Source organism: Taudactylus pleione, unplaced genomic scaffold, assembly GCF_031769625.1.
Source record: "Taudactylus pleione unplaced genomic scaffold, aTauple2 ptg000154l, whole genome shotgun sequence".
Taxonomy (NCBI): Eukaryota; Metazoa; Chordata; class Amphibia; order Anura; family Myobatrachidae; genus Taudactylus; species Taudactylus pleione.
Genome location: NW_028284556.1, coordinates 36,536,381 through 36,562,340, shown reverse-complemented (window position 1 = coordinate 36,562,340; position 25,960 = coordinate 36,536,381). Strand labels below are relative to the sequence as shown.

The window sequence follows — 25,960 nt, the reverse complement described above, 5'->3', positions numbered from 1 at the left end:
GGTGGATTTCCCAAGAGGGATTAGAAATAAAGGAACAATCTAAATGCTATTTTTCTGAAGTGTTTTCCCTTCCACCAAAGTTTGAAATTGGAGCCTTTAGTCAAATCTATGGAATGAAAGAACTTGCATTAGATTACAGTAAAATTTAATTTATGGGTCTTATTAATAAGTAATATGTAGTTGAAATGCTAGAAGTACCAACAACCATATAATACTTGTAGGTTTAGTGTAATAATGGAAAATAGATCATTAAGTTTCCTCTCCAAAATACTTACAATGTATACTTCTAGTATACACAATAACTACTGAAAGATTTTAAATAACATTATCATCTTTTATTTATATGACAACAATAAGTTCCATACTGCCATGCTACATAGTGGATGAAACATGCAGCAACAGTACATATACTTTCTAGCCACTGTGAAAAAAGTAAAAGAACATTAAACAATCTTTTTTTTTTTTTATTAATCAGCATCAGCTAAACTTGATCCCATGACCAAATGCTTAATCTTCATCCTCTCATTTGCCTTGATCTAGATTAATATGATTGGAGAGAAATAGCAATCACCTGTTGTAACAAATGTAGCAGTCCAGTGCTTCAGTGGCATCCCTCCCCTTGGAGACACACTTTGTGGATTGGATTTTAATGCTGGTAAAAAGGGAGTGTGGTATCACAGGAAGGGGGCATGATCTCATGACCCAAACCCCAATTTTAGTCACTCCTGGGGTCCAAAAGATGTGGACTGCCCCCGGGGACCTGTCTGTGTGCAGTGCCGGCTCCCTAACTGTGCCAGGATCTGAGTGCTGTATGTAATTCTACAGTGAAGCACCGCTCTCCTGTCACTGAGGAGATGACACTTTGGTGTCACCCCTTGGCAGGTGTCACCCATTGGCAGGTGACACCTAGGTGCGCCCCGTACCCCCTTGTGATGCCACTGCAGTGCTTCCTTGTCACCAGTGTGCACTAGAATAAAAAATATAGAAGAAGGAAATAATAATGTCAGATTAAAAGTGGTTAATTGAATAGTGGACTTTTAGTGAATTTATTGTAAAGTATAACTAGAAAATGGTGTTAATGTGAATGGACGTATAAAAGCATTTTTGCGTGGTCCCCAGGTTCTTCATATTCCTGGTGGTAAATTAAGTGGTGATCACTGTTAACCCCTTCTTGTCTGCACTTCAGAAGACAAAAGTGATTATTACTGCTTCTCCTAAATATATTAAAAGGCAGATTATGGAAAAATGTGAGATCTTTCCATCATTGAATTCAGCATCTCTTAATAATACCTTCACCACAATGGGTCATCAGCCACTGCATTCAGACATCTTAACCAGTGGCGTAACCAACTACCATGCATGCAAAGGATGCAGCTGCTATGGGGCCCAAAGCTGAGGGAGGCCCATCTTCCTTGTCAAAGTTACAAAGAGGAAAGAATTATACTCTCTTTTTTTCTGGGGGCACAAACTTAATCACATGTCAGAGTTAAAAGTGTTATTTTTATTTTTCACCATTGGGTTGTACATAGGGGCCCTTACAAACTTTGATATGAGGCCTTCAAATACCTAGTTACAGACCTGATCTTAACCACTCCAATCACTGGATTTAAACCCATGCAACTTTTGGTCATGGCTTGTGATGTTTTGTTTTTTAAGAAGAAGCAGGAGTTAGAGCTACAGTATAAGACAGCATTAGATGTCACATGTTGGCTACTCCACCTGAAATGTTATGTTATGCTCTATAAAATGTTATTCTTCAAATGAAAAATGTTGACCACAATGGACATTGTACTATTGTAAAGCTATTGAATTTATTTGTATTGCAATAGTGCATCCGACACTTGGTACTTGTTCAAATTTCTCTTCCTTGTAAATCTTAGAACTCACTGCATTGACTTACATAATATGTCAATATTAAGAGCTCATGGTGTAGTACAAAATATAATTTATGTTTGTTATAGAGCAATATCCATTACAATGTTTTTTTTCTTGCATCAAATATCTAATAAGGTCCAGATTAGACTACATGATTAACATTTCACCAAATGATCTCACATGTTGTATCCCATGGTGGAAGTTTAGTCTGGTAGCAACATATGAACTATGCACACTCTCTTACATACTCCCTCAGACAGTGTTTTATCAGTGCACAACAGACTTACGTTCTGAATAAGGACCAGGTTGGCAGGTGTAATGATAGCATAGTAGACATCACTGCACAGTCTTTTGTGTAATATATATTTTAAATATATAAGACAATCTTTTTAAATGTATTTTCATAATTTGAGCCACATTAAGAAATAATTTGCTTTGCATATTTTCTATGCCTAACCATCTAGTCATTTAATTTTGCTATTAGTTTGTGATTCATTGAAGGCTAAACACATTTATCCTGTATACTATTTTCATATTCAATTATACTGGATGAATAATACTTTAGGTCATTACTTAAATAAAAACATACTTTGGATGGAGAAATTACAACAGAAAATAACATTAAAGTCAGTGAAGGATGAATGAAGATTTAATTCTATTGCTCAAAGCCAGTTGCAGACAATAGGTTCAAAATAGATGGCAGGAAATGTTTCACTCATTTAACTAGACCACTAACCCCTTCACTGTATAGGATAGCTGGGGAAGGGACTTTAACTCCCTCTATCTCATTTAACTCGAATAGAGTCCCCTCTTTCAAATTATGTTCTCCTTTAGAGATTTCTTCAAGTTGACCAGTGTGATATCCAGGCAAAATCCCCTGCAATACAGAAAAATCATAGAGTCCAGGGATGGGGGAATATCTCCAACAACCTGGGACCCTCTTTCAAATGATGGGTCCTTTTAGTACTTATTGTTTAGAGATCATACCCATAATGACACCTGCAACTTTGTAAGCACACATATTTGAAAGAGTGGAATCTGCTCTTTCATATTATGTGCTGACTAGTAGACCATTTGTAATCATCAGACAAAATTACCCTGCTCTACGGAATCCCCCTAATGCGCATGCCATAGGCATGCTCCTGCAAAAGAGACATGGCCATGTTGTAAAAGGGGGCATAGCCAAGTCTCTGGGGGGCATGGCCTCACTGCACACCCCCATTTTTCAGTGTCTCAGTTGAATAGAGCATCAGGCCGGTCCATTAGTCCTTCTGGTATTTGCCAAAAGTGCCAGATGGACAGTCTGGCCCTGGTATGAGGGCACTATGTGCCCTACAATGCCCATAATTTTACCCTTTTAAGGAAGGGTCACTCACATATGAAAAAGGGGAGCACCCTTTTTCAAAGCACGTGGCCCACTCAACAGCAGTTGTCTGGTTATCACCTGTGATCGAAAAAGTAAAACACTGCACAGACTCTACTTGATAACCACCTTAGAAGTACAAATTAGATATCTCCATATTATATATACCATTGATAGTACATACAGCAAAAATGGAAAAAGGGGTAGTATCTAATCGAGTGATATGTTGTAAATTACTAAAAATTTACTTTTATTAGCTTATATTAAAATGATTGTGTAGTCCCTCAAAAGATTTGTGGACGGCAAAGTATTTAAAAATAAAGATTGAAGAAAGAAACATAAGAATTAATATTATATGCCAAGGGTCGTGTCACTTAGTTGGGCAGATACTCGTCTTGGCAGATCAATAATTATGTTTGCAGATGACGTTTGTAGGTTTATATTATTCGGAGTGCATAATCTCATTAAATCTTCATTTGGCTCATATGGATAATAAAGATAATATTGTCCAAACCCTTAGTTGTCTCATTTATTTCCTGTCTAATGGCAACCAGGATCGTGGTAGTGAATATAATGTGCAGTGCCTAGCACATGTCTGCTAGGTAAGTGGCAACAAAGTAGCTGGTATTTTTTGTAACAAATCATGTTGCCACCTGATTCTTAAAAACTGGCAATAAATGTGTCGATTTATACACACTATACTTTAGATAATAGTAGGACAAATATATTCATCTATTTCTATTATCTGTCTGCTACTGTGGTTTAAACAAAAAATACAGGCTAACACACATGCGGTCAAGTATCATTTCTCCTTCAGGGAGGTATGATCCGATGTGAAATATTCCCTGTGTGACTTAGATCCTTATTCACACAACAAATAAGTTGGTGTATAGGAATATGATATCCATAGGTAATTAATACACTTTTATACACTAATCACATCCATTGACTTAGACATACTGTGTGTCTATAAGATATATTGCATCAACATACACAAATCTAATATTGCAGTATCAATTTATTCCTGCTGTGTTATGGCCAAGAGATGTAGGTTGGCACAAATTATGTTGAGCGTCACCTGATTATTCAGACATTATATACAGATATATAATATTACATGTGTGGTGTTTGCCAGTATTAGCACAGTAATTAATTCACTGTTATAACACTGATAAGGTTTTGATTATATATCACTGATTCACCACCTGTGAATTCAGAGCACTAATCGTATTTATTAGCTCTTAACAGCATGTAGTATGTATATATTGGAGCATAATACCACAATGCACCTGAGTTCTGTGATTATATACGAGGATTTATCCAGTCAGTTATTAATATTGACATATATTAGCCTGAAAATGGCATGGAAATAAATGCAGGGCTAATAGGCCAATTAGGTATATTTATTAATAAGTGGTGTGCTATTCTTAGAAGCATACAGTGCACTAATCACGTTGGTTAGTTGTAAGACAATATATCTATTTTTTTCTTTTGGAACATGTGATATCATGCTCCTAAATACCACAGTTTATGAGAAAAGGTTTTTCTCTCACAGTTGGTTATTAAACACATACATTAACATACAAACAAAATACATATGTTGCCAGAGCATATTACATCAGTGCTCATGGACGCCGCACAGAGCTTGTGATTGTGTTACACATAGAACACTGTTGTACTGCGGGCTCAGAGTTTGCTGCCCTAAAGTGCATAAACAAATTAAGACAGAATCATCATAATATTTTGCACTAAGTGAACGAGACCCTTAGCAAGGATCGGGATGCAGGGATGTAAGGGCTGGCTGGGACCTGTAGTGCCACGGTTGAAAGTAGCAGCGGGGGATGCGGTATTAGCGGGCAGCACGTAGGATATGTATACCATTTTGTATTGTCTAAAAGTAACGTGTCAATCTTTTATCTGTCGATCTATCAACTGTTGACCTAGTTGGCATTGATCTTGGACTAGTCTATCTTTTATCTGCCGATCAATTAACTGTCGATCTTTTATCTGTCGATCTGTTAACTGTCGAAATATTTGGTGTCGAACTTGGATTCGTAGAACTTTTATATGTCGATCTATTAACTGTCTACCTAGTTATATGTCAATATATTAATTGATGACCTATTTAGTTTCGATTTTTTATTTTGTCTATCATGTTTGTTGTCTATCTTCATATTGTCGGTATGCTATATTTCGATCATATATAGTGTCGATCTAATGTCCATGTCGATCCCGTGTTTGTTGATATAGAGATGTGGTCGATCTATGGTTTGTCGACCTATAGTACCTGTTGACCTCAATGGAGTCGATGTATGGTGGTCAATGTATGTATTGTCAATCTAACTGAGGTCGATAAGAGAACCGGATACCCTCTCCACTAGTGCCTAAACCTAGCCCTCCCCATTGGTGTTTCAACCTAACCCTCCCCCTTAGTGCCTAACCCTAACTCCACCCAGTGGTGCCTAAACCCTATCCTCCTGGTCCATAGCCTAACCCTAACCTTCCCCATACGGTAGCTTAACCCTACCCCTCCATGGTGACTAAACCTAACCCTCCTCCCACTATACTTACATTCGGGATGCTGGCTGTCAGGATTCCGGCATCGACATCTGAACTGGAATCAGGATTCTAGCAATGGTGTTCTGTCCCAGATTGCGATTATGGCACCAGGATTTCAAAGGCTGGCATCCCAGCTGTAGGTATAATAATTACATCCCAATGTAATCACTAACACTAATGGACATTAGATCAACACTATATATGATCGAAACATAGCATACTGACAATATGAAGATAGACAACACACGATAGACATAATAAAAGATCGAAACTAAATAGGTCATCAGTTAATAAATCGACATATAAATAGGTTGACAGTTAATAGATCGACATATAAAAGTTAGACAAACCGCCGAGCAAAAGTGGAGAAGGTCAAGCTCCAAAACCTGGAGTGGGTTGTGGATGAAGCCCACCTTCTCCTCACATCCACACCCCCGAGTCACAAACTGACTTTTCCAAAAGGCGATACTTATATCTGCTTCACTTCAGACTTTCTCCTGGGGGTTTTAGAACACATAGGTCAAAAGCCTAGGACAAATGTATCTACCACTGACCACTTTACCATTTCAAATTTATGATCCATTTCTCCATATTCTCTATTTCAAATTTATGATCTCATCCTACAGTGCTGCCCTTTCCCTCTCTAAACAGTCATACTTCAAGCACCTCATCTCCTCCCAGTCCTCAAATCCGCAGCGTCTGTTCACCATCCTGAACTCCCTCCTCTGCCCACCCCCATTCTCACCTTCCCTCCTTGCTCTCTGCCCTTGACTTTGCTTCCTACTTCACATCTAAAATTTACTCCATACATCAGGATATCTTATCCCACCAGTCCCCCAGCACTACACCTCCTCCTTTCCCGGGTCATCCCTCCCCTTCCATTTTACCTACACTAACATCCTTCTCCCCTGTATCTGGAGAGAAAGTCATGGCCCTTATCCAGTCCTCCCCACCCCTTCCACCTCCCCGCTTGACCCTATTGATGGCACAACTATCTCCTCTAGCCCCAAAGTGCGCTGTCTTGGAGTTATCCAGGACTCCTCCCTCTCCTTCAAACCACATATCCAGAACCTCTCACAGTCCTGCCATTTCCATCTTAAAAATATTTCCAGGATCAGACCCTTTTTCACCCAGGATGCTACTAAGACCAAAAAAAAACTCACTGGTTATCTCCAGATTGGATTACTTTATCTTTCTCCTATCTGGCCTCCCCAACTCACATCTCTCTCCACTCCAGTCTGTCCTCAATGCTGCCGCTTGACTCATCTTTCTCTCCAATTGCTCTTAATCTGCCTCCCCTCTCTTTCAAGCCCTCCACTGCCTCCCATTCCCCTTCAGAACCCAATTCAAGGTTCTCACACTCGCGTAAAAAGCCCTCACACACTACTCTCCCATTTACATCTCTGACCTCATCTCCCTTCACTCTCCTGTCCGCCCTCTTCATTCAACAAATGCACACTGCCTCTCTGAGCCAACTGATTACTTTCTCCCACTCCCACCTCCAAGACTTTGCCCGTGCTGCTCCCCACCTTTGGAACTCTCTCCCTCTCCCCATCAGACTCTCCACCTCTCTACAATCCTTCAAACGGGCTCTCAAGACCCACTACTTCATCAATGCTTTTCAGCTCTCATCCTAACTTGCTACTACATGCTCCCTCCTCCCTGTCTTCCCATCTGTATCATGCCCATCTGTCTGCCCCTCCCCTTGAAAATGTAAGCTCTTGCGAGCAGGGCCCTCTACCCTCTTGTGCTTCTCCTTACTTTATGTTCATCTTCTTCTTACTCCCCACTAGGACACCTAACACTTGGTGCCAATGCTTTGTTACTTAATTGGGTGTTATGGCCACCTATGTATCAATGTATATTATCCATGTCCTTGGCCTTCGTTGTATTGTATTTTACTGTAAGTCACTTTTTGGTTATGTACCCTGTAAGGCGCTGTGGAACACTTGTGGTGCCATATAAATAAACGATAATAATAATAATAATAATAATAATAATAAGGAAATTCCTCTTTTTGGATTGCTATTATTTAAAGACATCCATAATATTACTAATACTATTGTTATTATGTGCAGTACTTTGAAATTGGGAACAAACTGTGTACTAAAACAATTTAAACAATCTGAAGTAACAGTCTACTTACAAGTTTACAAATATATGTATGCGCAGTGTGTGTGTGTGTGTGTATAATAATATATATATATATATACATATATATATATATATATATATATATAGTAACAGGACCGGATTAGGGGTCCCTCTCCTGGGGCAGATGAACTCCCTCTTCACATACACAGCAGCTGGAAAACAGTACACCAGTCTGGGGTCTCCTGCTAACTGGTCAGCGCTAGTCTTTTTTGTGCAATGCAAAAAGAAACACAAAACCTAAAAGTAAACACTAGCCCATCTGGGCGCTAACTAAACAAGAGGCTCCCTCTCTACAGAAATAGTGGGGCCTACTGCCTCCACCATCAACACAAGCACATGCACAAAACCTTACAGGTAGTTTTTACCAGGTGTCTCTGAGCCAGACAGTCTGCTTGCTCTCCCAGGTATGAGACACTAGCTTACAAACACACACAGCCTATATCAGCCAGCTCCAGGTGCAGACCCTAATGAGCAGGCTTACAGACCTAAAAACCAAAACCTGGAGTGGGTTGTGGATGGAGCCCACCTTCTCCTCACATCCACACCTCCAAGTCACCAACCGGCTTTTCCAAAAGGCGATATTTAAATCTGCTTCACTGCAGAATTTCTCCTGGGGGTTTTAGAACACATAGGTCAAAAGCCTAGGACAAATGTATCTACGACTGATCACATTACCAGTGATCCTATCACATATCCCCACCTTTGTTTCGACCTGTGGGGTGGAACAACTGAAGCCCCCAAACAATAAACGCGTGACAACGCGTCTGCATTGGCCAGCTGGCTTCCTGGCCTGTGCTCTACTGAAAACATAAAGGTTTGTAGCGCCAAGAAACATCTCGTTATTCTTGCATTACTATCCTTGTTTTCAGACATCCATTTCAGAGGGGCATGGTCAGTAATCAATTTGAACTTTCTTCCCACCAAACAGTACCTGAGAGTTTCTAATGCCCATTTTATGGCCAAAGCTTCCTTTTACACTGTGGCATAGTTTCTCTCATGTCTATTCAATTTCCTTCTAAGGTAAAAAATAGGGTGTTCCTCACCCTCTCTGCTTTGGGACAGGACGGCTCCGACGCCTACACCGGATGCATCGGTTTGTACCACAAACTCTTTGTCAAAATCAGGGGTCACCAGAACAGGTTGGGTACATAAGGCTATTTTTAATTCTTGGAAAGCTTTCTCCGCTTCCGGACCCCATTCCACCATGGTTTTTTGTTTGCCCTTGGTAAGATCAGTAAGTGGGACCGCAATGGTGGCAAAACTGGATATGTACCTCGTATAGTATCCAGTAATCCCTAAGAAGGCTCTCACCTGCTTCTTATTGAGGGGTCATGGCCAGTTCATTATTGCCTCAATCTTATTGAGCTGTGGTTTTATCAAACCTCTGCCAATGGTGTACCCCAGATATTTTACTTCCTCCATCCTTAGACAACACTTTTTCGGGTTGGCCGTCAGATCTGCCTTAAAGATGGAGTCTAACACTTCTTGTACTCTGGGTAGGTGAGACTGCCAATCAGGACTATGTATGACCACATCATCCAGATAAGCCACAACATATTGTCTATGGGTTTTTAGAAATCTATCCATCATTCTTTATAAGGCAGCAGGTACCCCATGTTGCCCAAAGGGTAACATCTTGTAATGAAATAACCCTTCTGGTGCAGAAAAAGTTGTTTTCTCTTTGGTGTTTTTGATTAATGGCACTTACCAATACCCTTTGGTTAGGTCAAGAGTGGTTAAATACCTTGCTGTCCCCAACCTTTCAATTAGTTCATCCACCCTTGGCATCGGGTAGGCATCACATTTTGAAACACTGTTCAGCATTCGAAAGTCATTACAAAACGACACACTCCCATCTGGCTTCGGAATCAACACAATGCGACTGGACCACTCACTATGTGATTCTTCATTACCCCCAATTCTAACATTTTTTTTAATTTCCTTTGACACAGATTCCCTTTGGGCTTTGGGCAACCTATAGGGCTCTAGGTTAACTTTAACCCCCGGGTCAGTGACTATGTCAAGTTTGATGACCATGGTTTTTACTGGCAGGTCAGAAAACAGTACCCTAATTCAGATCAAAAATTCCTTGACCTCCTGCTGTTGACTGGCTGAAAGGGTTTTTGCCTGCCACGGTCACTTCGGGTACCAGGGAACTGGGTTTTACTGGAGGGGCTGGCAGTGCTGCTCTATCCTTTCAGGGTTTTATCAGGTTCACATGATATACAGTCAGGTGCATAAATATTGGGACATTGACAGAATTTTCATATTTTTCATATTTTGTGGTGGTGAACTCTGTTCACCACCACAATGGCTTTGAAATGAAACAAACAAGATGTGCTTTAACTGCAGACTTTCAGATTTAATTTGAGGGTAATTACATTGAAATCAGGTGAACGGTGTAGGAATTACAACCGTTTCTATAAGTGCTTCCCACTTTTAAAGGGGCCAAAAGTAATGGGACTATCAACTCAAAAGCTATTTCATGGACAGGTGTGGGCTATTCCCTCATTATTTCATTATCAATTAAGCAGGTAAAAGGTCTGGAGTTGATTCTAGGTGTGACATTTGCATTTGGAATCAGTTGCTGTTGACTCTCAATATGAGATCCAAAGAGCTGTCACTATCAGTGAAGCAAGCCATCATTAGGCTGAAAAATCTAAACAAACCCTTCAGAGAGATAGCAAAAACATTAGGTGTGGCCAAATCAACTGTTTGGAACATTCTTAAAAAGAAAGAAGAGACCTCAGCAACACCAAAAGACCAGGAAGACCATGGAAAACAACTGTGGTGGATGAGAGAAGAATTATTTCCCTGGTGAAGAAAAACCCCTTCACAACAGTTGGCCAAATCAAGAACACTCTCCAGGAGGTAGGTGTATATGTGTCAAAGTCAACAATCAAGAGAAGACTTCAGAAGAGTGAATATAGAGGGTTCACCACAAGATGTAAACCATTGGTTAGCCACAAAAACAGGATGACCAGGTTAGAGTTTGCCAAACAACATCTACAAAAGCCATTACAGTTCTGGAACAACACCCTATAGACAGATGAGACAAAGATCAACTTCTACCAGAGTGATGGGAAGAGAAGAGTATTGAGAAGGAAAGGAACTGCTCATGATCCAAAACATACCACCTCATCAGTGAAGCATGGTAGTCGTAGTAGTGTCATGGCGTGGGCATGTATGGCTTCCAATGGAACTGGTTCCCTTGTATTTATTGATGATGTGACTGCTGACAAAAGCAGCAGAATGAATTCTGAAGTGTTTCAGGCAATATAATATGCTCATAGTCAAATGCTTCAGAACTCATTGGACGGCGCTTCACAATGCAGATGGAGAATGAGTCGAAGCATACTGCAAAAGCAACCAAAGAGTTTTTTAATGCTAAACAGTGGAATGTTATGCAATGGCCAAGTCAATCCCCTGACCTGAATCCGATTGAGCATGCATTTCACTTGATGAAGACAAAACTGAAGGGAAAATGCCCCAAAGAACAAGCAGGAACTGAAGACATTTGCAGTAGAGGCCTGGCAGTGCATCCCCAGGGATGAAACCCAGCATCTGGTGATGTCTATGCGTTCCAGACTTCAGGCTGTAATTGCCTGCAAAGGATTTGCAACAAAGTATTAAAAAGTGTAAGTTAGATTAAGGATTGTTTAGTTTGTCCCATTACTTTTGGCCCCTTAAAAAGTGGGAGGCACATATAGAAACTGTTGCAATTCCTACACTGTTCACATGATTTGGATGTAATTACCCTCAAATTAAATCTGAAAGTCTGCAGTTAAAGCACATCTTGTTTGCTTAATTTCAAAGCCATTGTGGTGGTGAATAGAGGCCAAAATATGAATATTCTGTCAATGTCCCAATATTTATGCACCTGACTGTATCTGTTCTGGTTTTCTTTTCCCCGGCTGGTAAACTTTATAGTTGACCTGTCTCACTTTTTATAAGATCTCAAAGGGCCCTTGCCACAGCCACCAGTTTACTTTCTACCGTGGGAACCAACACCAACACTCTGGGCCTGATTCAGACCTGCTTGCAAGCGATGAGCTAGTGGGTCGATGTTGGCCCAGTGCGCATGCACAGAAGGGAGCCGGCTCCGTCGTGCGCATGCTCGAGACCCGGATAGCGATGGCCAAGCCTTTGCTATGGGTCTCGCTACAAAGGGGGCGTGCTGTCGATAGTGAGTGACAGCATGCCCCCTTTGGTGGGCATGCTGGGGGCGTGGCTGCCCAGATGGAGACATTTCCATGGGAATGCCTACCGTCTGCTGCCTGCCCCACTGACATCACAAGTGATGTCAGTGGGAGTGCTCTCGGCTCTGATAGAGCCGAAAGCACTCCAGGGCTTGCGGCAGATGAGACCCTACCACAAGGGTCTCATCGCAAGCCCGATGGTCACGATGGTCTCAACCATCGCAACCATCATTTTGGCTGCTCGGTATAGCTGTGGGTGGTCACCCACAGCTATGCGAGCGGCCTGGAGGCCACTCCAAAAAAACAGAGGGACGGCCCTGATTCAGAGTGAGCACTCTGTCAGAGCGTCCGGCTCTGAATCAGGGCCTCTAGGTCTGATTCGCAGCCGATCGTTCGCTCTGAGCGATATTCGCACATCTGCGCATGCGTATGGGTCATAATGCGTGTGCGCAAACCAGTCATTGCGGTCGGAAATCGTGCACTCGCAAATCAGCGAGGGGCTGCTAATTTGATTGACAGAATGTAACATTTGTGTGTGGTAACAGGGAAAGGTGCTTGAAAACGGGGGAGTGGAGATCCAAATGCAGGCATGCCTAACGGTCAAAAGGGCATTTAGTGGGAGTGCATAATTAGTAAAGGAGCGTTATCGACCACGTCACTTGGTTGTCTTTTAGCCTGAACGCTCGTAGTGATTGCGGTAGGAAAAACCTACCACAAGCACTGCGAGCAGTTCAGATGCCTTTCAATGTATCCAATTAATCTAATAAATACCGGAGATGATGTGTGATGCGAACGGCAAAGGGGCGTCTTTGCAAAATAGCGAGCGCATTTTTCGTTCGCTCACTCAGACATAGAGGCGTCAACAAACCGCTAAGAGCGAGCACTCAATTTAAATAGCCGGCCCCCTTTTTGGAACGACCATCCGCAAATAGCGTCCAGCTCTGAATCAGGCCCTCTGTCCCCAGGAGCAAAGTTTCTTAATCGTACATTGCGGTTATATACCCTCTGCTGTGCTAGTTGGGCCTGTTCCAAGTGCTCCTTAACTATCGGCACTACAGCCGCAATTCTCTCTTGCATCTGGGAAACATGTTCAATCACTGTTTTATAAAGACTGGACTGCCCTTCCCACATCTCCTTGGCAATGTCTAGTAATCCTCTTGGATGTCTCCCATATAACAAGTCGATAGGTGAAAACCCGGTGGAGGATTGGGGAACCTCTCTTATGGCCAACAGCAGATAAGGCAACAAATAATCCCCATCTTTACCATCTTTGTCGACAACTTTCCTTAACATATGTTTTAAGGTCTTGTTAAACTTCTCGACCAGTCCGTCATTTTGGGGGTGATAAACCGAGGTCCGTAACTGTTTAATCTTAAACAGGTGGCACAACTCCTTCATAACTTTTGACATGAACGGGGTACCCTGATCAGTTAATATCTCTTTAGGTATTCCCAACCTGCTAAAAACATGGACCAGCTCCCTAGCAATGGACTTGGTAGATGTATTGCATAGCGGTATCGCTTTCTGGTATCTGGTAGCGTAGTCCAGAATTACCAGAATATATTGATGTCCCCGGGCAGACTTCAACAAGGGTCTGACCAAGTCCATAGCTATTCTTTCAAATGGTACCTCTATAATTGGTAGTGGGACTAGAGGATTTTTGAAATGTGGTCTGGGAGCATGATACTGGCATTCAGGAAAGGAGGCGCAAAAGTCAGATGCATCTTTATGGACACAGGGCTAAAAAAACCTCTGCACGATCCGCTCAGTGGTTTTCTCTACCCCTAGGTGGCCTTTCTCCTGTAAGCTTTGGGAACTATTAATTGTTCCACAATCTCCTCCCCTTTTTTCTTCATCTGATACAACAGGTCCTGACACATCACCATGTCAGGATACATCAAGGGACTATCGGGATCTACGGGTTTACCATTGACCACTTTGACATTCTCCCTGGCTTTTACCAGAGTAGGGCCATTTAACTGCTCTACGGCAAAGACCTCTCTTCTGACCTCTAACTCCTGCAGACAATCAATGGGCTCTACAACACTTGGTGAGCGACCATCATGCTCTGCATTCTCTAGTTCGCCAACCATGCTAGAAAATGGGAACATCTCTACCTCTGCCACTACATCAGTCACCCTCTCAGATGAGGCAGGGTGATTTACCACAGTGCAAAACTGACTTTCCCACAACTTCCAGAAGTGAGCAAAGTCTCTTCCCAATATTACATCATACATTAAGCCTGGTACCAAACCCACGGAGATTACCGCGGCACCACATGGTGCCTAGATGTTCACTTCGGCAGTACTATAATACCGAGTATCCCCATGTATGCATGTCACACCAACAGTTTTTCCCTTATGTTTCAAAGGCTCACCAGCTCAGGTCTCAAAAGTGTAACCAGGCTACCAGAGTCTAACAGAGCCTCTACTCGGCTGCCTTCCACAGTGAGTACACACAGGTGTTTATCAGTCTCCGCCTGTCCGTCAGAAGTACAGACTAGCTGTGCAAACAAAGATCCCCTGCGGTTGACATAAGCAGTGTCACATTGCATGGGCTCAGAGGTAGGTGAACAGTTAGCGGCTATATGGCCAAAGCCACCACATCGGAAACATTGAATCACATTAATGTCTAATCTTTTGCAGGGCAGGAACCTTCCCGGCCTGGCAAGCCTGTCTTCAGGTTCCCCACCCTCAGTCTTAGGCACATTCCACCACCCAGCACCCTTTTCCCCAGGAACAGTCTTACCATTGTTGTTGGGAGTTCTCCAGTGCACCATCGGGGCTCGGTAGGGAAGACTCATCAGCTCCTCAGACGCTACATACCTCTCCACCAGTTCAACTAACTGGTCAGCGGACATAGGGTCGGCATGGCACACCCATCTGCGGTCAATTATGACTCATTCAATGATTTGTGGTCCTGTCAGCATCTCTGGCTGTAGCCACTTGGTGGATAGATGGATGAGGTTGTGCATCTGCGAGCGTAGAGGTCTGTTAATTTGGAACTCTCAGCGGTGGACTCATTGGGCACAAACAAAGGTGGTGACCCCCAATCAAGTTAGGATCTCCCGTTTCAACTTCTCATAGTCCTTAGCATTGGCCAGGCACATATCGTAATAGGCCTTCTGTGGCTTCCCAGACAGAAAAGGTGCCACCAACCTTGCCCATTGCTCCTTAGACCAACTCTCCCTTTCAGCCATTCTCTCAAATGTGGTGAGATATGCCTCCACATCATTGCCCAAAGTCATCTTTTGTAGGAAGTGACTGGCTTGTATGGAGTGAGTGGTGGTGGGAGGACCAATATTAGCCACTCAAGACTGGGCCCCTAATTGTTGTACCACCTCTTGTATGGCCTGGCGGTTTTCCTCTATGGCCACTTGTTGAATCTTGTTAGTTTCTTGCTATGTCCGGGTAGCCTCCTGCTGGGCCCAGTTAGCTTCTTGCTGTATTTATTTAGTCTCCTGCTGAGCTGCCAAAGCCTAAAGCAGGGCTTTTACTACATCCTCCATTTTACCTCCGGGTGCTGGTTGGAAGCTGAACCTTGCCTCTCTGAGCATTGGCTGATGCCACCTCCAGGGATTCAACAATCACATTTCTACCCCTTTCAATTTTAAAGGACAAATTTTCCTTGCTGCACTTTTCAGTGTGTGCTTGCCCGCATTCTCCACCAGTTGTAATAGGACAGGATTAGGGGTCCCTCTCCAGGGGCAGATGGACTCCCTATTCACACACACAGCAACCGGAAAACAGTACACCAGTCTGGGGTCTCGTGCTAACTGGTCGGCGCCAGTCTTTATTGTGCAATGTAAAAAGAAACACAAAACATAAAAGTAAATGCTAGCCCGTCTGGGCGCTAACTAAACAAGAGGCTCCCTCTCTACAGAAATAGTGGGGCCTACTGCCTCCACCATCAACACAAGCACATGCACAAAACCTTACAGGCAGTTTTTACCAGGTGTCTCTGAGCCAGCCAGTCTGCTTGCTCTCCAAGGTAGGAAACACTAGCTTACAAACACACACAGCCTATATCAGCCAGCTCCAGGTGCAGACCCTAATGAGCAGGCTAACAGGCCTAAAAACCAAAACCTGGAGTGGGTTGTGGATGGAGCCCATCCTCTCCTCACATCCACACCCTCAGGTCCCAAACCGGCTTTTCCAAAAGCCGATACTTAAATTGGCTTCACTGCAGACTTTCTCCTGGGGGTTTTAGAACACATAGGTCAAAAACCTAGGACAAATGTATCTACCACTGACCCCTTTACCAGTGATCCTATCACAATAAATATATATATATATATATATATATATATATATACTGTATATATATATATACTGTATATATACCTCCAGACTCACTTTTTATCATCAAGTTTGCTGGGGTAGCTACCCATATAGGATGCTCAAAGGGGTCTTTGCAAATATAAAATAAAAATAACAGCGGCGCACTCACTAGACTTCATAGAAACATCATTTTTTATTCCATACAAAAGTGCAGTTTACAGCAGCATTGACATTTTGGTCCTATGCCTGGGCCTTTGTCAATATACCTTGACAAAGGTCCAGGCATAGGACCGAAACTTCGCTGCTGCTGTAAACTGCACTTTTGTATGGAAAAAAAAATAGGTTTCTATGAAGACTGGTGAGTGCACCCCTGTTATTTTTATTTCAAATATATATATTGTAGTACCCCGCTACGGTAAGGTAAATAATGGTGTAAAGTGGGTGTAAGCTGGAGTTACCGCCATATAGAAGATGCCTCCTCACTTCTTTCTTCAGCAGCAAATCTTGGCTCAGCCCACACCCTGGCAGAGAGTCAAGAGCCGCCCCCACCTTTCCTGTTAAACTCAATGACCAACAATTGTTATGGGTATAAGTAATATTTTATCTAACTCAAGCCAGAGACTGCAATGCTGGGTCAAGCGTTCCTTTTAAATGTCAAATTTCAGTTAGCTAAATATACAGTATATTCAAATACCACAGAATTTGTATCCTTACGTTCACTGTAGTTTAGTGCCTTTCTATTTTTAACTCAAGCTCAGCATAGCCAAGCAAGAATACCTTTACAAATTACTGGATGGATTTTCATTCATTCAGGACAATTCCATTAGGTTTATGACTGATTGTGTGTGTATATACATATCTATACATCATCACATTCAAAGTGAGTTAATCTGTACTGCATCTATGAATTATTCCGTTATAGTGACTGAATTCAAATATAGAACATCAATTTCTGCTTTTGTGACAGTACTAATTAATATTTGGGGGTTTTACAGTAAACTGATAATGATGGTACTAATGAGGTTAGCAGCTATGGCTTCAACTTTTTTTGTAATCTGTATAATCATCTAGTGGCCTGTGAGATACCATCCTGACCCTTTGTGACATATCTGTTGTGACATAAGCCTGAGTACAAACAGATTTTGTTTGTGACTGTTTGCTGATAATTGTATTAATGTATAAATTGGAACAATATATTTTGAAAAATAATACTGTCTAGAGGTTTGCCATGTTGATTCTGCAGAAGTCATCAGTTCTGAAATGTTTTGCAGTTTTCTACTACTATAAATTATAATGCATTTATGGAAAGCGCTGTAGTGTACCGCGTGCTATACTGTTTTTGATCTGTCTTAATATTTTACGGTGGCTATAGCTGAGGTTAATATGTAATTTTGTTCATGAAATTGTTGCAATCATTAAATTACACTAACTGAACTTGTAGCTCATTGGTCTTCAGGTTCAAGTTTATCTCAATATCCTCATCACCTTCTGCATGGACAGCAATTTCAAGGTGTACAATTGATGTTTCAACTTTGCTTATTTTTCTTAGCTGTCATTTGCTAGGTCCGGCCGGCATATTTTTTTTCTTGCATCAGTGTTGTTGTTTCCAGTTTACTTAACGCACTCTTTGTGCACATGCTGAATACATTGTTTTTCACGCTGACACTGGTAATTAATATCATTCTTAAAAAAATGTCTAAACCATAAAATTTTTGATTTGCATTTGTAGTTGACTTTTGAATATGTTTCAGGTAACATCATGTGTGCCAGGAGTTGGGCCCTTACTTAAGTAATACAATTGGGATATAGGGTCTGATTCAGCCCCGCTCACAAGCGGCTCAATGGCCGGTCAGCGCACGCGCGCGAGCCCCGGAGAGAGCGAGAAATCACTCGCTCCGGCGCTCGCATCCAAAAGGGGCAGCTGTCAATGTTGATCAACAGCTCGCCCCATTTGGTAGGTGGGTCAAACGGAGGCATTCCCGAAGGAACGCCTGCCATTTGGGGGCGGCCCCACTGACATCACGAGTGATGTCAGTGGTGAGCTTCCAGCTCTATTAGAGCCGGAAGCTCACTGGGGCTTGCGGCAGATGAGACCCTACATCGAGGGTCTCATCACAAGCCCCGATGGTCACGATGGTCAGGACCATCGCGACCATCAATTTGCTGCTCGCTAAAGCTGTGGGTAGTTACCCACAGCTTAGCGAGTGGCCAGAAGGCTGGACTCAAAGAACAGCGAGCGGGTCTGAATCAGGGCCATAGTTCATAAAGAGAGGGCTTACCCAAATAGAGAATCCTTGTGTATTTTTTGTAGAATTAAAAATTAAAATTGGACCTGCATAATTTAGCTAAAATGTTTATTTATGGTAATGGAAACAAACAGGACAATTATTTTTGTTTTCTTTTAGCAATTAAATATTTATAAAAATGCATTATTGTGTTGGTAGTATGTGCACTTATTTGTATCATACAATTTTTCTATTTTTTTTAAGGTGGATCAGCGAAATACCTACTACACTACCTAAGATGATGCTTAATGAAGAATAAGATGCAGGACAGGGTTTACTGTATGCAAAAAATATTATGTTTCATTGAAATCATTACTTTTTATTTCTCTAGTTAGCACTTGAATATTAAGAGCATAATACTTATATGCTGCTGGGCACAGCAGCATGTGTGAATATAGAATGATTGCAATCAAAGAAAAGCAAAAGACTTCGGAACATTAAAACTACTTAAATTAAAAATATGTTAACCTTGTAACTAATATAATTACTTTGTGCCTTTTGGTCATGAAAATACATTAAATAAACAAATGTTATTTACTTGGTGAATATCTTGGATACAATTTTACGTTGAAATTGATTGTCATAAGTATTATATTACTGAAAAAATATATCATAATTTTTAACCATTTCTCTTTCAGGAGGTTATAAAATGTTGAAGCTATCATGATTTAAGTGCATTTATTAAGATTTAGATGCACATCAATTTGTGTACCAGTTTTACTTTGGATCCTTTTTTCTTTTGTTTACCTATGTTATGTAATTGTTTTTTAAATGTATCCACTTCCCCTGGCAGATTCAGGGCTCATAACATGGGAAAACTCTGTTCAGGAGGAAGTCTCCTTAAAACTAGAGATGTGTGCCGACCCTTGTGTTTTGGTTTTGAATCTAGATCCCCCCTGGTTTTGGATCTGGATTGGTTTTGCCAAAACCTCACCTCTGTATTTTGTTTTCGTGTTTTGAATATGGATTTTTTCTTAAAAAATCATAAAAACAGCTAAAATCACATAAAAAGGGCCTGTTTTTGTTCCTACAGTATAATTAACGTCAATAACATTTATTTCCAGTAATTTCCAATCAATTTTGACCAACTCACAATATTATTTGCTTCATCTAGTTAAGGCCAAAAGGTTGCATCCAGCTAGCTGGCTGACTAAGCTAAGTGACATAGAGGGCAGCACTAAAATGTGTCAGTTCAGTTTCTAATTTCCAATACTGATACAGTGTGTTATACATTGTGGGTTGGATACACCAATAGTGCACTTACTGTGACAGCATTGTCGTCAGAGCGGGGTTGCTGATGGTGTCCTCAGTACATGGAATGGCAGTGCTGCAGTGTTGGCACTGTCCTCAGTGAAGGGTACTGGTGATGTCGGCAGTGCGGCAGTGCGGGGGTGCAAGCGGTGTCTTAGCGCAGGTTTGCTGGCTGTGTCGGCAGTGCGGGGGTGCCAGCGGTGTCTTTAGCACAGGTTTGCTGGCTGTGTCGGCAGTGCGGGGGTGCCAGCGGTGTCTTTGGTGCAGGTTTACTGTCTGTGTTGGAAATGCGGGGGTTGCTGGCGGTGTCCTCAGTACATGGAATTGCAGTGCTGCAGTGCTGGCAGTGTTCTCAGTGAAGGGTACTGGCAGTGTTGGCAGAGCGGGAGTGCCAGCGGTGTCCTCATTGCAGGTTTGCTGACTTTTTTCGGCAGTGCAGGGGTGCTGGTGTTGTCCTCAGTGTGGGAGTGTCGGCAGTGTGGGGGTCGCTGACAGTGTCCTCAGTACATTGGGCAGCAGTGTAGGAGTGTCGGCAGTGGTGGTGCCAGTGATGTTAGCAGCAGTGGGTGCCGGCGGTGTCAGGTGGCAGGTGATGGTGGGCACCATCTTCTTTTTCTCCTTTGTGCTGTTTTTAATGGGCTTAATGCTGATTGGCTGAGAGCTGTGACAGACTGCTCTCTCAGCCAATCAGCGTTAAGCCTGCTCAAAACAAAACCTTGCGACTTGACAGTGGGGTCGCAAGGTTTTGCCTTAGGTAAGGGATCCCGGATCCCTGAAATTCGGGTGGGTTCGTATCTCTGAGATCCGAACCCGCTCATCTCTACTTAAAACCAGACCTTTCTCCACTGAACTACACTGCTTGACCAGTTCATTGAGTGATAGACCCTGTTGATACTAGATCATATATAAGTATTGTATTTCTGTAGTAGTGGAACCTGAAACTTACCGATCTTAAGGTTTGTACACTGGGAGGATTGATGTCTAGCAACATCTGATGGGTATAGGCAGCAAGACTCCCAATTATCTGCTGAAGACAAGGAGAGGGAAAAGACATTTACAGTGCAAATAATTACAGGAAAGATGTGCATGTGCAAAGCAGCAGGTCACATGCACAAGCAGGTCCCATGGATTAGCTGTGTACATTTGTACCTGCTACCTGAGGCAGATTTGTCTTCAACACAGAAGGATGGAGGACGGAATTTCAGTCTCTCTGACTGACACATTGGTCCTTTTTAACACTTATATGAGAGAAACAAACAAAAGCTCTAGTAAAGTTTATTTTAGTGCCCACTATTTTTCCCTCATCTGAGGAAAGGCTATTAAAGATCAAATGAGAAATTCTTCAGCCAGAATACCTGATGGCCAATTTTCCTCAAGATACAGGGAGATGTATTAAGCCTTGGAAAGTGATAAACTGGAGAGAGATCAAGTACAAGCCAATCAGTTCCTAAATATAATGTTACATCTTGTGTTTGAAAAATGACAGGAGCTGATTGGATGGTAGTTTTTCACTCTCCACTTTATGACACTGCGGCTTAGCACATCTTCCCCATGAGGTAAAACTATGATGTAATCATTCAAGTTTATCCTCCTATATTAATGATAGGTATGTAGGAATAGGAAAAATTACGAAAAAGTACATATGTATCCACTCTCATCTTTGCTGCTGCTGCGATATGCCACATTGCACATGCCATGTATCTTGTTCACTCCCACATTTTCTAGGATTGTATAGTGCGAATGCTACCATGGCCTGGTATACGGGGCAAAGCGCACGTCACGATGTGTGCGCATGTTTGCTGCACCAGTGGCAAAGATGAGTGTGGACACATCTGTATATAGTTTTCTTCCTATGATGTCTATTCAGGCATGTGTACTTTATAGCAAGAAATTTAGCAAGCAAAAACTGCCTGTACTGAGCTGACAGAACAATTCTGCTTGTTGCTGGCATAGTAACTTAGCCCAGAGCAGGCATCATGTGGGGAACTGAAATCTGATTAAAGGGTACTCTCACAATAAACCCATTGCTGGACCTCCATGTATTGCATACTATGCTTATGTGATAGATTGGGATAGTTAGGACAGCTGCATCTTCTGAATTAGAGAATTAAGTGAGTTACAAATGCTGAGAGCAGACATAGCAAGAAAGACTCTTCTGTCAAAATTATATGTGTTATGATTACATTTAAGAAATGCAACCATCAATTGATCAGGAGAATTGCTTATTAATTGTTATATGTTTATTTTCCAACCGTATAGCATATTCCGATGTACAGATGAAATAGCATGGAATAAATAACAATTGACCAGTAAACCAGGAATGCAAATAGTCCAGGAATAAACAAACAGGGGCCCTGATTCAGAGCCGTACGCTCTGACAGAGCACTCGCTCTGAATCGGGGCCATCCCTCCTACTTTCTGGAGTGGCCAAAAAGATGGTCGCGATGGTCAAGACCATCATGACCATCAGGCTTGCGATGAGACCCTTGCGGCAGGGTCTCGCTGCCGCAAGCCCTGGAGTGCTTTTGGCTCTATCAGAGCCAAAAGCACTCCCACTGACATCACTAGTGATGTCAGTGGGGCTGGCCCCAGACGGTAGGCGTTCCCATGGGAACACCTCCATCTGGGCAGCCACGCCCCTGGCACGCCCACCAAAGGGGCGTGCTGTCAATCACCATTGACAGCACACCCCCTTTTGGTGTGAGACCCATAACGATGGCTTGGCCATCGTTATTCTGGTCTCGCACATGCGCACGATGGAGCCGCCTCCGTCATGCGCACTTGGGCAACATCGACCCGCTTGCGAGCACTCAGCGCTCGCGAGCGGGTCTGAATCAGGCCCAGAGTGAACTGTCAATAATAAGAAAGTCAAGGAATGCAATGATATGGTAGTAAAGGAATTAAATGCTGTGTGTGAAACTGGACAGGATTGCCAGATATAGTACAGGCAATGCATGGAATCCAGGAGTCCAAGAACAGGAAGTAGATGTTGTAGCAATATTGAGCAGGATTGCCAGACAATGCAGGAACTGAATATTGTGAATATTGCTAAGCAGGTTTGCCAGATCGCTCAGGCAATGCAGGCAGATTAGGTTTCCAAGGACAGGATTTAGTAAGGCAAGAAGTAGATAGGCAATAGGAAGAACCTAGCACATGGCAGGGAAGAGACAAACAATAAACTCCTATTTAAATGGTGTATCTCTGCAAGGGACTGTTGGTGGGACCAGAGCCACTAGATATTAACACTAGTCTAGCTGGACAAAACTGTAGATGTAAACAAGGAACTAATTTCTTACTTCTAGAATGTATTTTCTTATGATTACACTTAGCTAATGATAAAAATCCTAACATTAACCCCTCCTTAATGAGTGGATTTCAGACACCCAAAGAAGTCGGCTTTGAAGACTCTTCATATTCCTTCAGTGATGGTGGACCAAATTCATGCAAGACTGCCATATAGAAGCATTGAGATCTGAAAGGATATGATCACCATTGGCCAAGTGGGGACTTACCCAGTCCAATGCCTCCTGTCTAAAGGACATTAGCTTGGGTTGCAGGAACACTGGATTAAGGGCTTAAATGAAGAAGACATTGTTCCAGTAGAACATGGAATTGTTGGAGCTCTGCATAAAAATAGATAAGTGGATGGTTTGAGGGTACAGATACAGGAGTCTCCTACTGGACTGGGAAAAAGTCATGACAGGGATCTTGGACTGGATACATGAAACCCAGATAGGGCACACAACTGGACAGGAAACCCAGACTGAGCATACAACTTGGCAGTCAGCACATCAAGCACTGGAGAATCAGCAGTTGGCATTGCAGGCATTGGAGACTCAGCAAGCTTGGAAAGAGGATTTGGGACCTCGGCAGGACCTCACACCCAGAAGTGTGTGCAAACAGAACCTTGCAAGGAATTGTCCATTTCACTGATCTTTAAAATGGCAAGGGGCACCTCTTGTACCCCTGAAAAGGCAATGGATACCTCTCAGATGTTTGCCAAGACAACAGACAGTTCTTGGACCTCTAGTAAGGCAGGTATCTTTCAGACCTCTGGCACCTCTCAGATCTCTGACAAAGTTAGCACCTCTTCGACCTCGGCAAGGCAGGCACCTCTTGGACCTCTCGCAAAGTGATCACCTCTCGGACCTCTGGGAATATGAAAAAGACCTCTTGGAACTCTGGCAAGGTGACAAACAGTATTCAGAACTCTGGAATAGCGATCACCTCTTGGACCTCTGGCAAGGAGGCAGACAATTTTTCATGCCCATGGGCAAAAGCAGACAGAACCTTATGCCTGGAGGCAAGGTCAGAAGGAATCTCATGCTTGAAGGTGAGAGCAGATAGTATCTCATGCCCAGAGGCAATGGCATTCATTTTGGTGGCTGACACGGCAGCACTCAGAATGGTGGCTGACATGGTGGTACTTGGACTGGTGGCACTGGGACTGGCAGACAAGAGTTTCCCAGTGGGACTGGCATACAAGGGTTCCCCACTGGGACTAACAGACAAGAGTTCCCCATGGGCTGTTGCCCTAGAGACTCCTCCTGAGGCTGTGGCTCTAAAGGCCCTCCTTGGGCAAAGGCACTGGAGTATCCTCCTGGATCTGTGGCCCTAGAGTCCCCTCCTTAGGCTGTAAACATAGATCACCCTCTGAGGCTGTGGCCCTAGAGTCCTCTCTTGAAGCTGTGGACTTGGAATCCCCACCTGAGGTTGTGGCCCTAGAGTACTCATCAGAGGCTGTGGATGCAGAACTCCCTCCTGGGGCTGGCAAACAGAAATTCTCCACTGGAACTCCAGACAGCACAGCAGTCGCTAGACTTGGATGCTGGGCAGCAGTCACTGGCACTGTCAGACTAGCAGCAGATGGGACTGGATCCACTAAACCGAGGGTAAGAGTTCAGCTCACCAAACTACAGCTAGCGGACTGCAGTAAGAAATGTTCTGGGCTGGCACAATACAGGCAGAGATTCCAACTTCTTTTGTAAGTGAGCTCTTTTTCTTTAAGTGGAGGATGAAGGACAATTTTATGTTTAAAGGTTTTTGCGGTGGCAGATTGGACTGGGACTGGAACTGGAAGTCCTTAATTAGCATTAGTAGCAATGACAAAACATGGGTGAGCTGAGCCTGCAACTGTATCATCTTCAGCTGCAAAGTTTGAAGCAACACGTATTCTAGAATGTCTTTTCTTACGATTACACTTCGCTAATGAAACAGATTATAACAATATGCCACACACTGAGCACTTGAGTAATCTGAGGTGTATTCATTTTCTAAATTAGCTTTCAGCTGCACATTATTTTAAGAATATGAATGGGTTTATGCAGCCTCTCAAATGTGTCTGCTTTGTTTGCATCTAACTTAGGCCCTGCACTGACTGCATTGTTAGGAGAAAGTTTGTGAATTACTCCCACAAATAAATTGCCCAGAAAAATACAGTTTCCTGTAAGATACATGATCATTTGTTTTCCCATTGTAAAGCTAAAGAGAAGATTAATATATATTTTCAATGGAGTCACATTCATACTCTAAATAGACAATTAGTGCAGCAGCTCTGATTACATTGGGGAACAAGAAAACATTTTTGTGTCCCTAGGTTTAAAATACCTGAATCTTTAATCTAAAAATAATGAGTTTAGCTTAAAGTTACCATTAATTGGATTCCTTCATCAAACCTGCTCTCTTTACAAAGGTTGTAGTCACTTCAAGTACTCCTGATGGAGGCTTTAATACAATGAAAAGTAAAGACCCAAAATAAACATATCCCCTGTACAATAACCAAAACCGTTAATCATGTAACTTGTTTCCTAAGACCAAAACTTTCATGATGGGCTAGACAGATATTCCCTTCTACATTTAAAAGATGGGCATGGTATAAATATAGACCTTAATGGGGATTCCCATATCATCTTAAAACAGGATACAATAGTAGCACAGGCTTCAGTGTTGTCTCTATCAAGCCATTGGTATGGGTGGGTTTCCTGCCACTGCACC

The 25,960-nt window shown here is 42.6% G+C and overlaps 1 protein-coding gene across 6 annotated transcripts in view; it reads left to right on the top strand.

Annotated features, from left to right (window-relative positions):
- LOC148522165 (proton-coupled folate transporter-like) overlaps positions 1-19,198 on the top strand; it is a 549,361-nt gene extending 530,163 nt beyond the window's left edge. For all 6 annotated transcript variants that reach the window (XM_088474522.1, XM_088474521.1, XM_088474518.1 and 3 more), the window contains one exon: positions 18,920-19,198. In XM_088474522.1, the coding sequence (XP_088330648.1) occupies positions 18,920-18,974 (55 nt within the window). In that variant the 3' untranslated portion in view covers positions 18,975-19,198. The remainder of the gene's footprint in view (positions 1-18,919) is intronic.
- The last annotated feature ends 6,762 nt before the right edge of the window (positions 19,199-25,960 follow it).